Source organism: Vulpes lagopus, chromosome 2, assembly GCF_018345385.1.
Source record: "Vulpes lagopus strain Blue_001 chromosome 2, ASM1834538v1, whole genome shotgun sequence".
Classification (NCBI taxonomy): domain Eukaryota; kingdom Metazoa; phylum Chordata; class Mammalia; order Carnivora; family Canidae; genus Vulpes; species Vulpes lagopus.
The window spans coordinates 54,005,016-54,017,784 of record NC_054825.1 but is presented as its reverse complement, the minus strand read 5'-3'; the positions used below and the strand labels follow the sequence as shown (position 1 = coordinate 54,017,784).

The 12,769-nt window shown below is 41.2% G+C and overlaps 1 protein-coding gene across 1 annotated transcript; it reads right to left on the bottom strand.

The window, feature by feature from the left end:
* Positions 1-7,920: 7,920 nt before the first annotated feature.
* Positions 7,921-11,860, bottom strand: RPS27L (ribosomal protein S27 like). Its single transcript, XM_041746724.1, has 4 exons — positions 11,706-11,860; positions 10,709-10,817; positions 9,510-9,620; positions 7,921-8,118 (listed from the first exon to the last, which is right to left on the bottom strand). Exons 1-4 carry the CDS (start codon positions 11,709-11,711, stop codon positions 8,090-8,092), a joined length of 255 nt encoding a protein of 84 aa, XP_041602658.1. The 5' UTR covers positions 11,712-11,860; the 3' UTR covers positions 7,921-8,089.
* Positions 11,861-12,769: the final 909 nt, after the last annotated feature.

Below are 12,769 nucleotides of genomic sequence, written 5' to 3'. Positions count from 1 at the left end.
CGCAGACCTACCCTGATTCAGTGTGGGAGACTAGCTCTACAGATGGCTCATTAAAGTGTTGACCTCTTAGGAAATATTGTTGTAACAATCATAGTTGAGTATAGTGGAGATTACAGTGAATTCAGGAAAATTCAAAAAGAAATAAAAGTTTTCCTACACTCTGCTAAAGGAGGGGTTTTCTATACTTCTGTGCCCTCGGCCTATTTCTTCCCTTTCAACTTTGATCTGTTATGGTAAATAGATAAATAATTCTGAGTTGAATGAAGTATAGAGAAAGCAGCTCCCTTAAACAGATCTGTTTCATCTCCTTATTTCTTTCTGGCTTCTGATCTCTCTGTTTCACATTCATATTTGTTATAGTTTTCCATCTGTGTTTTTGATAGACCTAAAAAGGCCATTCCTTCTTTTATTAGATTAACATTTGAATTTTAAAATATATCCTGACTAAAAGCAAATAAAGTTATGATCATCTAAAAAATGTTTCTGATAAGAAAGACATCTGTTTCTAATTTGATGATGTGATACTAAGGTGGGCTTTGGACTTTTGAGCAGACCATAGAGTGGATGGCTTGGAGGCTCCAGAAAGGGGGCATTTAAATCGGGAGGAAAGGATGATGTGAGTGGCAGGGAGAAGGGCACTGTGACCGAACTAGAGGTGCCAAAGGATCCACAAAGCATGAAGAGCCTTGTGAATTTAGTGAATGTGTATGATGAACAAAGCACTTGCTTCTGTTGTTTTCAATCTTTTTTTTTAGGATTCTTGAAGCTCTGAGAAGAGCTGAGAACTTTATGAGAAAACGAGGTGATACGCAAATGTCAGGGGTTTGGAGACCCTAGGTTAAGAATTCCTGTTTCAGATATTTTTGCCATGATAACTTCCTTTCTCACTTGATATTGTTAGAAACTGTGTTGATAGATTTTCACATCTCCCAAAGTGGTGTCTCTTGGTGTGGCTAATCCTTAATATTGGAGAAAAACACGGTGCGAGTTTCTTGTGTTTGGGTTGGTTGGTTTTTTTTTTCCCCCTGCAGTTTACAGTTGTCAAGGCAATCATTTGCTACAAATGATTTGCTTTATCTTCCCGTAATAAACTGCTCTTTTATTTTATGAAATTGAAAATACCAGGAAGCAAAAGATTCACCTGGCAGATATTCAATATAGTCCCAACACCCTAAAATGTTAACATTTAGTTACATTTTCTTCATTAAAAAAATAACGTATAAAACATGAGATAAAGCTGAAGACCCCTTTAACAGCCACCCAAAGTTCCAGCCCGTTTGCCCTTTGGGCAACAGCTATCAGGAGCTGGTGTAAATCCTCCCAATACTGGGATCCCTGGGTGGCTCAGCGGTTGAGCGTCTGCCTTCAGTCCTGGGCGTAATCCCGGGATTCCGGGATTGAGTCCCACACCGGGCTCCCTGCATGGAGCCTCTCTCTCTCTCTCTCTCTCTGTCCCTCATGAATAAATAAAATCTTAAAAAAAAAAAATCCTTCCAATTCCTTGCTTAACTCATAGCCATATATGTATCCATATCTAATAATAGTATTAATTTGTATTATTTACATTTATACAAATAGCATCATAGTATACACGTTTTCTACTTTTCTACACTCCATTTTTAAATGTAACATTGTTTTGTGATCTGGTCAGTGTATTTTAACTGCTCTAAAATACTACATTGTATAACTATCTCACATACTGTTTTCTTATTGCTGGATTTTTTTTTTTTTTAAATAGGGAATGCTGTAAGGAATGTCCTTTTCTTGGTTGAACTGTATGAAATTGTTTTTGTAAGTCAAAAATGTTTGAGTAGGGTCAATTTTTTACGGTTGAACTTAATTCTGTTGTTTGCCAACAGTAACTTTAATTTGGGGCTATGCAGTGAATGGGAAACAGTATCTGATTGTTTATACTTGCATTTACCTATTATAGGTGAAGTTAGACATATTTTCATATGCTCAGTAGCCTTTGGGGTTTTCGCTAATGTACATTTCCTACTTACACTCTGCACTTATCCGAAATAGGTGAAATGAATAAAGCATTTCTTTAAGAATTTATTGTGGACATGTTCATGGATTAGGGAATGAATAACCCCAAAGTTCTCCCAAAGCATGGTCATTTTCTAATGGCCATAAACTCCTCTCATTCCATTGTGCATGCTCCCTTATAATGTGATTTCACCTTTCTTCCCAGCCAAGGGTGGAGTCTATTCCTCTACTTTTTTTTTTTTTTTTAAGATTTTATTTATTTATTCATGAGACACAGAGAGAGAGAAGCAGAGACACAGGCAGAGGGAGAAGCAGGCTCCGTACAGGGAGCCCAATGCAGGGATCGATCCTGGGACCTCAGAATCACACCCTGGGCCAAAGACAGGCACTGAACCGCTGAGCCACCCAGGGATCCCCATTTCTCCACTTTCTTGAATCTAGGTTGGCCTTGTGACTTGCTTTAACCTATAGAATGTGAAGAAGCCAGATTAGTTTACTGGAGCATAGGAGGCCACACAAAGGAGAACCAACAATCAGCACCTGCTGCCAGACATGCAACTAAAGCCATTTGGACCTTCCAGTCCAGTAGAGCCACTAGCTGAATGCAGCTGCATGAGTGAGCCCAGGTGAGACCAACCCAAAGAATCATGAGAAAAAATAAATCACCATTAATTTACATCATTAAATTTTGGGGTGGCTTGCTTTGCAGCAGTAGTTAATATAACTATGCTCACAGGTGCCTGGCTGACTCAGTTGGTAGAGCATGCAACTCAGGGTTGTTTGAGCCCCATGCTGGATTGTAGGGATTACTTAAAAGTTAAATCTTTTAAAAAAAATTAGTTAATTATGCTCTAACGTGGTAATGAGATGGGTAAATAATTTGAGAGAGAAAAATAGAACCTGAAAGTACTTTATTTTTAATAGAATCCTTTTTTATTAAAAAAAATACTATTGGGGGGCAGCCTGTGTGTGTCTCATAAATAAATAAAATCTTAAAAAACAAAACACTTGTGATTACATTGGGCTCACCTAAAAAATCCAGGACAGGGATGCCTAGGTGGCTCAGTGGTTGAGTGTCTGTCTTCGGCTCAGGTCATGATCCTGGGGTCCTGGAATCGAATCCCACGCAGGGAACCTGCTTCTCCCTCTGCCTGTGTCTCTGTCTCTCTCTCTCTCTGTGTGTGTCTCTCATAAATAAATTTTAAAAATTTTTTTTAAAAAGGAAAAAAATAGGGAGAATAGTCCTGTCAGATTTAGTTAAAAGCCTACCTTTAAATTGTTTTCTTTCTTTTTTCCCCAAAGATTTTATTTATTCATGAGAGACCCAGAGAGAGAGAGAGGCAGAGATACAGGCAGAGGGAGAAGCAGGCTCCATGCAGGGAGCCCAACGTGGGACTCAATCCCAGGACTCCAGGATTGTGCCCTGGGCCGAAGGCAGGCGCTAAACCCCTGAGCCACCCATGGATCCCTAAATTTTTTTTTCTTATGGAAGGAGTTTTAGGTTTGATTATTCTACAGGAACAGAAATTTAAGCTGTCACACTGCCTTTTGGACTCAGAATCCACCAGACATTAGCTTCAGCCCTGCTCAGTGTTTTGTGTTAGTGTTCTCCAGTCCATGAATGTCTTGAATGTTTTTTTCATATTCCCATTTCCCATTTTATATTTCATGCTCTGTATTTAGAAGGTAGTTTGTAAAAGCGTGACTCTACTGTGCCATCTGTCTTGTCTTTATATTAATTTGTATATTAGTAAAAAGTATATTTCTCTTTATGTGTAGCCATATTTATACTAAAGTCCAAATATATATATATATATTTGTAAATGTAAATGTAATAAATGTAAATATATATACATATTAAGGCACTAAGTTTGCCTTTTTTAATGAGAAGGCAAGATAATGGTTAGAATAGGCTTCAGAGCCAGATATACAAAGGCTTGAAAGGATTTCCAATGGCTAATGGTTGTGTGACCTCAGGCAAAGTAAGAATAATTTCTACTTAATGGGGTGTTTTGAAGATAAAATGAGATAATATACAAAGTGCTTAGCACAATGCCTAACATACATTAAGCACTTTGTTAGTATTTTTTTTAAGATTTTATTTATTTATTCATGAGAGACACAGAGAGAGGCAGAGACATAGGCAGAGAGAGAAGCAGGCTCCACGCAGGTAGCCTAACCTGGGACTGGATCCCAGGTCTCCAGGATCATGCCGGCCAAAGGCAGGCGCTCAGCCACTGAGCCACCCAGGCGTCCCAATAGTATTTTTAATTTTATTTTTTAAAATATTTTATTTATTTATTCATGAGAGACACTGAGAGAGAAAGAGAGAGAGAGGCAGAGACACAGGCAGAGGGAGAAGCAGGCTCCATGCAGGGAGCCCGATGTGGGACTTGATCCCAGGTCTTCAGGATCACACCCTGGGCAGAAGGCAGGCACTAAACTGCTGAGCCACCCAGGCATCCCCACCAGTATCTTTATGAGGAAGGTAGGGATGCCTGGGTGGCTCAGCTGGTTGAGCATCCAACTCTTGATTTCAGCTCAGATGATGATCTCAGGGTCCTGGGATTGAGCCCCAGATCAGGTTCTGTGTTCAGTGGGGTGTTTGCTTTAGGATTTCTCTCCCTCTCCCTCTGCCCCTCCTTCTGCTCACAAGCACTTTCTCTCCCTCTCTCTCTAAAATAAGTATTTTTTTTTTTAAAAGAAAGGTAGAAAGTGAGACAGGAGATGTAATGACATAAGTAGAGGTAGGAGGATGTGAGGTCACAGACCAAGAAATACAGGCAGCCTCTAGAAGCTGGAAAAGACAAGGAAATAGATCTCTCCTTAAAGTGCCCAGAAGGAACATGGCCCCACTGAGACCTTGATTTTAGCCATTTTGGACTTCTGACCTCCAAAACTATAAGACAGTAAATTTATGTTTTCCTTGTTTCTTTGGTTTTTGTATTTTTTGTTTTGTTTTTGGAGAGATAGATGATCCTTTAAGTTTATGCTGTTTTAAGCCACTAAATTCATGCTAATCTGTTACAGCAGCAAGAGGAAACTATATTCCAATTATTTTTAGCCATATTTCTAATGGAAGAGATGTAGAAGGAGGAGAATGTGTTCTTATATTGCTGGTGGAAAGCAATTGGTATTACCCATTAAAATTAAAAAATACATCTTATCTTTCCAACCAGCAATCTTAATCCTGGAAATCTAACCCACAGCAATAAAAGCAATTACGGACATATTTAAATATATTTATGGCAGTTGACTATAGTGGAAAAAGATAGAAAAAGTGCTCAACAGTATAATAGGATGGTATGCAACCATTAAAAAGAATTAGAGGATAAAGTTGAACCCCTGCCTCACACCATATGCAAAAATTAATTTAATTCAAGATGGATCAAACCTAAATGTAAGAACTAAAACTGTAAGTTCTTAGAAGAAAATAGGCATGAATCTCCATAGCCTTGAATTACATAATGACTTCTTAAATATGACACCAAAAGCACAAGAAACAACTACAAAAAAATAGATAAATTAGACTTCATTAAAATTAAAGATGTTTTTCTAAGGACAAAGATGAAGACAACCCTCAGAATGGAAGAAAATCGTTTGTTATGTCTAGAATATGTAAGAATTCTTACAACTCAACAATAAACCCCAACCCAATTTAAAACGGTCAAAGGATCTGAATAGACACTTCTCCAAAGAAGATATGAATAGCCGGTAAGCACATAAAAGATGGTCAACATAATTAATGATCAGGGAAATGCAAATCAAAACCAAAGTGAGATAGCTTTTCATACATACTAAAATGGCTATGATCAAAAAGCCTGATAAAAACATATGTTGGTGAAGATGTGGAGAAATTATAACCCTTGCATATTACTATTCGGAATATAAGATGGTGCAGCCTTTTCAGAAAATAGGCATTTCCTCAAAAAGCTAGAGACAGAATTACCATAACCTAGCAATTCTACTCCTAGGTATATTACCCAAGAGAATTTAAAATGTCTATACAAAAACTTGTACACACGTGTTCATAGTAGCATTATTCATAGTAGCCAAAAAGCGAAAACAGATAAGAAATGTTTACATTAAAAAAATGAAGCCAATATAAATAATAGTATTTAAGAAAAACATTCAGTAAATAGCAAAGATATGGCAGATTTTAAAGTTTGTAAAAGTCCTAGTGTACTATTATTTTTCAAGCCCAGTAACACCATTTAGATTAATAATGAAGTAAACCTCAACACACCATTCACCTCCCAGGGCCAGGTATCTCCATAACTTAAATTTCAGATATGTTGTTCCAGGTAAATCCTCTTTCGGTACTATTTCCAAGGAAATTTTCAGGGATCTGCCCTCTAAGGTAATTATTATAGGTTTTGCTCCCTTCCATCAATATCAACAGCCTGTCAATCCCCACTGGCTCTCCTTGGGGAGGGCAAGCTGAGGGGAGTTGGGGCACTATAGGAAAAACATGATACTTGGTTCTCTTTTGGATGCCATGCCTACTTCTAGTTCCAGTTAGTTCAGTTACATTATATGGCACATTCCTCTTGATGATGTCATATCTTTGTGAAGTTGGGTTTTGGGCCATTGCTGTGATAAAAAGCAAGTACTATGCAAAAATGAATGTGGAAGAAATGAGGATGGCAGTGTCCAATCTGATCCCAATGTTGAGAAACTGCAGTGCCCAAAAGTGACACCCATTCCATTAGTAACTCTGTGGTCATCTAAGAATGCAATAAAAAAAAATTTTTTTTTTTTTTGAGAGAGAGAAGGATGGGGTTGGGGAGGAGCAGAAGGGGCGGGTGAGAGAATCTTAAGCAGGCTCTGTACCCAATGTCTCCAACCTCCAACATGGGGCTTGATTTCACCACCTAAGATTATGCCCTGAACTGAAATCAAGTTGGACGCTTAATTGACCGAGCCGAGCCACCCCGGTGTCCCTTTTTTCATTTACATGTATTAGAACCTAACTACTTAATAAATGTTAACTGTAAAAAAATAATAAATAAATAAATAAATAAATAAATAAATAAATAAATAAATAAATAAATGTTAACTGTTAGGTATTTCTTCTAGCAAAGGGACTCTGAAAAAAGACTCCAGCCACCATAAACCAAGAAAGTTTGGGAAACTTTGGGTTATTTCTCTGTATATTACACTCCAAACTTTCCAGTTCTTCAGTTCTTGTGCAACGTTCCTCTCATAGGATCAGCTTCCGAAATTGGGGGTGAATATAGAAACACCTTGATAGGAAATACTTAAGTGTCTGCTTTAAAGGTAACAAGTTAAATACAAGCAGTTACCTTCCTAGTCCAATATGCCTAGAAGGAGATACATTCCACCTCCTAGCTCCCCAGGGTCACTTCATAAATTACAAAAATGAGACACCAGAGCCACTCAACACATGTCTGTATTCAGGAGTGCTCATGTCTGGACCAGAGAATTCCATGTCATCTATCATTCTCATCAGGACATCGGGGGTAAATCATGCTACTCCTGATGCCTCCTCTAAAAATTCCTATCTCAAAAGGTGCTTCCTATAACTCAGACCCCAGCTGCAGTTACTCTGCTAAATTATGCAGTACATTAGAGCCACATAAATCCAAGGCATTAATTGTAATTACTGTGTAATTATACTGATTGTTATTGCATTAAATATGTACTTCTACACATGTGTTTCCATAGTTACAATGGCAAGACTGCATTTAGAATTAACACATAATGGATTTCTTTCCATGTTTTAATTATTTAGCCCACTCATAGCAAATTGGAAAAGGACTGATAATCAAATATTTACAGGTTCTACTTTTGAAATGAGACGAATCAGAATACACTTTTTAAAAATGTTTATACCAAATTCACACACAGCATATATACACATATAGCATATTCACACACACTTAAAAAAAAAAAAAAGGAAAAGGGGAATTTGCCCATAATCAAAACTTTATTGAAAAACTGACACCAAAATAGGAGATCACTGTTGTAAACCTTACAAAATTAAACATAATTACATTATCTTGGTAGATTAACTGGAATTACTGAACTGATAAGGCTTTCTGCGATGTAACACAAATTCGAGAGGTTGTGCAGATCATTAGTGTTGCTTTCTTCTAAATGAACAGCCTGCAAAGGAACCACAGAAACATGTTAAACACACATGTACTCTACCTCTGCTATAGTTTTAATGACAAAAAGTACTTTTTAAGTAAAAAAACTAAGTTTTAGGAATATTAGATTAATATTCATAATATAGGTTATTTACTCTTTTATGCCAGAAATTGACTATAATAAATCTTGTATATTTGAATTTATTCTGATGTGACTATGACTGTTATTCTTGTTTCCCAAATGCTATATTGGTCTATATAAGACTATGACCTAATTTCAATAGTTACAACTTTAATGCAAGCGGTCAGAAAATGCAATCTTAATTTTTAGGAATTATTCTGAATTACTTTCCTAAGAAACTAATTTTGATTAGAATTCTCTTCAAGTCTGCCAGGAAAACTCTAATACCCTATTAATCATCCATTGGCACAAAACTCCAAGATCATGACATGATATAAAGGTTTAAAAAATCTTACAAGTATACTTTTGAGAGCAATACTGTACTTAAATATTATATGCCAACTTCATACTTAGATCTCACCAGGTCACACAAAATAGATCTTGGGAAAAAAAAAAAAAAAATAGATCTTGGATTCATTACCAATCTACTTATAACTCTTCTGGGGAGAATATGGAATTCACAACTCCCCAAAATATCACAACCAAATTTCAAATACCATTATGGAATTATAAATCTGTAAGTACTACTATGGAAAATAATATATGTAAACTATTTTTTTCTTACTGGACAAAAAAGAGGAATTGAAATGGGATTTTTAGGGTGACCTAGCTGGTTCAGAGCCTGCAATTCTCGATCTCGAGGGTTTTAAGTCTGAGCTCATGTTGGGTGTAGAAATTACTTAAAATCTTAAAAAAAAAATAATTATAATAAAATGAGATTTTTATGTAACCATTAAGTAGGTGCTCAGAGAAATCAAACATCTGGCATTTTAATTTATACCTTGGTTATCTGTTGCTTAGCTAGTAATGATAAAAACTATCTTCAGTCAAATGTGTCAAATACATGTGAAACAAAACATTTAGAAGATAATTTTTTAAATTCCATGGTTTTAAAAATCCATTGTCCTATTGTATATATTCTTTTGCTCCATCCTGACCTAAGTTTAATATTCCAAGTTAAGCAAACTATATGACTGACTAGAAAAGAATTAGGTGTTCCACACTAAGAAAAACAATAATCACTTAAATGAGTTCCTTGCAAAGCCAAAAGTATAAGCTCCTCTATTTGAGCAGGGTACTCGTTACTGAAAGAGCATACAATGAGGATAAAAAAATATTTTTGGTAATAATGAATTTAAGATTTCTTTTAAACTAGTTTTTAGTAAAGGTAGACATTTATAACCATAAAACCTCATGACTGGGTGAGAAAAGGCCAAAAGACATACCCTCTGTGAGTCTGGCCTTTCCTCCCGTCGGCTGGCACAACACGGTTGAACAGCCTACACAAAGAACCACCGTCTGGGCATGGCTGAAAACCGTGGTGATCTTGTAGCAACCTAGAAAAAAGGCACCATTAAAAGTGAAAAGTGGAAGAAAATAAAGAATATTTTTCACCATACTTCTAGTAAAGACCTTGTAAAAGATTAAGAACTTAGGTGCTGTGCAACAGTAAGTCACACATTTAACTTAAACTTTTCTAGGAGTCACAATAAAAAAGTTTACAAAAGCCAACAGGTGGAATTAATAATGTATTTTCTTGAACTTAGCATTTCCAAAATATTATTACCATTTCAACAGGTAATTGGTATGGTTTTTAATGTCTGTGCGCTGTATCTTAAAATCCCAGTGTATATTTTCCACATAAAGAGTATTTTCCACTTTGGCCACATTTCAAGCGCTCAGCAGCTACTTAGGGCTAACGGCCACCAAACACCCAGCAGCACTGCTGAACACTCAAGAATCGACATGCTTCTCACTGCATCATGAGAAAGAAAACTCATCATCTGAACCACCTGACCACTTCAAGAGTAAGTCAAATGGGGTATCCCCTTTGGAGTCTCATCTTCACCACCCCTCCCCCGAGTGTTTCTCCAATGGTTTGAATAGTTTATTAGGAAAATGTCCCTTTTGACGTTTCCAATTCTGTGATTCTACTTCTACTCAACAAAAGGTCCTACTGTTATCTAAATCTACACACCACACAAGCGATCCTTTAGAAATTTTCCTTGGGGGCAGCCCCGGTGGCTCAGCGGTTTAGCACCGCCTTCAGCCCAGGGCGTGATCCTGGAGACTGGGATGAGTCCCTCTGCCCGCGTCTCTGCCTCTCTCTGTCTCTAACAAATGAATAAAATCTAAAAAAAAAAAAAAAAAAAAAAAGAAAAAGAAAAAGAAATTTTCCTTGGGACGCCCGGGTGGCTCAGCGGTTTGGCGCCTGCCTTTGGCCCAGGGTGTGATCCTGGAGACCCGGGATCAAGTCCGACATCGGGCTCCCTGCATGGAGCCTGCTTCTCTGTCTCTGCCTCTCTCTTTGTCTCTCTCATAAATAAATAAATAAAATCTTAAAAAAGAAAGAAAAGAAAAGAAAAAAGGAAAAGAAAAGAAAGAAATTTTCCTTGGGAAAGGAATTAAGATTAGACATTTTTACCTGGACATTTTACATCCATAAAATAGGAATTTGGGCTTTGAACTAGCCGTTTCTTTTTATGCTTTTTCTTTTCCTCTTCCAAGGACGGATGTAGCAAATCTCTAGCCAGCTGAACAACAAAGCATTATTATTATTATTATTGCTAGAAGGAATCCACATTTAACCATATGTGACATATACACGCCAAACAAGGAAGAACAAATCCCACTCAGCAGAGGCAACACGTCAGATGTTATCAGGTTGCGAAGTAACTTTAATCAATACTTTTTATACTGCCTGTGTTGCCCGAGGCCCGGCGGGTAAAGGAACTCTGGGCGATCCCGAAGCCCGCGGTCAGGGTACCGGGGATCCCGCTCTTCTTCACTCAACTGAGCGCGATCTCCGTGGGGCTGAGGAAGGCCGTGCCCGGCCCCGCAGCCGCTCAGCGCACAAGCCGCGGAGGCGGGGCGGAGGGCGGGGGCCGCGGGCCGAGGGCGGCGAGGCCCGGCTGAGCCCTGGCGCCGGGCCCGGGGCGTTCAGCGTCCGACCCGACAGGACCCGGGAGCGGCCGCGGCGTCACGGCCCCCGAGGGAGTAAACACGCCCGGGCAACTGCAAGACAGTTTTTAGAAAGGAGACCGGCGGAAATCGCTCCCCGAGAGGGGGCTCGAGCCAGGCAGCCCAAGAAGGGCGACAGGACCCGAAGACGACAGTCTCGCCGGAGCCCTCCCAAACCCGGGACGGCGGGGGTCCGCCCACCCGGGGACCCCAGGAGCTGCGCCCTCCCGGCCGCGGACCCCGGACCCGAGCCCAGGCAGGGCGGCCCAGAGCCGTCGCCGTCCGCGTCCGCGTCCCCGTCCCCGCCCCACGCCCACAGGGCCCGGGCAAGTCCCGACAAGTCCGCCACGCGCGGAGGGGCCGACCGCGGGCCCGCCGACGGGGTCGGGCTAGCCGGCGCCCCGGGCCCCCACGACAGACAAGCCCGAAACAAACGGGAAGCCAGCAAGTCAACAACTCACAGGCATGTCGACCCTTTCGCAATCGCAGCCAGTCCCGATCCCGACGGCGACACCCCCAGCCAGCCGCACGCGAGCGGGCGAGCCGCATCAACTTCCGGGATAGAGGCGGCCGGGCGGAGCGGCGGCGCGGGCGGGCGGGCGCGGCCGCTCTAGGCGCTCGTCTCGGTGGTGCGCTCGGCCTCGGCCGCGTCCTCGGCGGCTCCCGGGAGGCGGAGGCCGGGCGGGCGCGGGCCGGCGGCTCCTGCCCCGTGTGGCCCGGCCGGGAAGCCGCCTGCGCTCGGCCCGCGGAGGGGCGCCGGGTCCCGCGCGCGTGGAAACAGTAGCACTGATGACCGCTGTTAACCCGGGTCAGCGGAATTGGGCAAGTTTCGCGTATTTGTGATCCGGCTTCCGAGGTCCCGGCTAAGTTCCTGGGGGGAGCGCTGTGCCTTGCGTTTGCTTCGCCCCGAAAAAGTTTCTCAGCAGCACCGGTCGGGGCAGCCCGGTGGCGCGGCGGCTCAGCGGCGGCTTCGCCCGGGCGTGACCCCCGAGACCCGGGATCGAGTCCCGGCCGGGCTCCTGCGCGGGCCCGCTTCTCCCTCCGCCCGCGACCCTGCCCCTCTGTGTCTCTCCGTGTCTCTCATGGATAAATAAATTTAAAAATCTTTTTAAAAAGAAGCAGCAGCAGCACCGATTGGCTGCCGAGGCGTAGTCCACCGCCCGGCTCCTTCTCGCCTCTGGGGATTCTTCCCAGCGCAGACGGCCTGGGCCGGGGAACCAGCATCGCCGAGAGCCGGACTGGACGTATTTTTTGGTGAAAATGAATTTGAGGGACGGGTGTGCGCGAGTGTGATCAAAAACTAGGAAAAAAAAACCACACCAAAACAAAACAAAAGCAAACAAAAAAAACCCAAAACTAGGAAACCAGGGAAGCGCTTGTCCAGAAAAATGTCCTAGGTGACATGCCCGATCACCTTTTATTTCGCATATTTGGAGAACTGCAGGAAAACTGAAGAAAGCTAAAATTACTATCCAGATAAATATTGACAATTTGACCTATGACCTTCCAAACCTTTTTTTTTTTT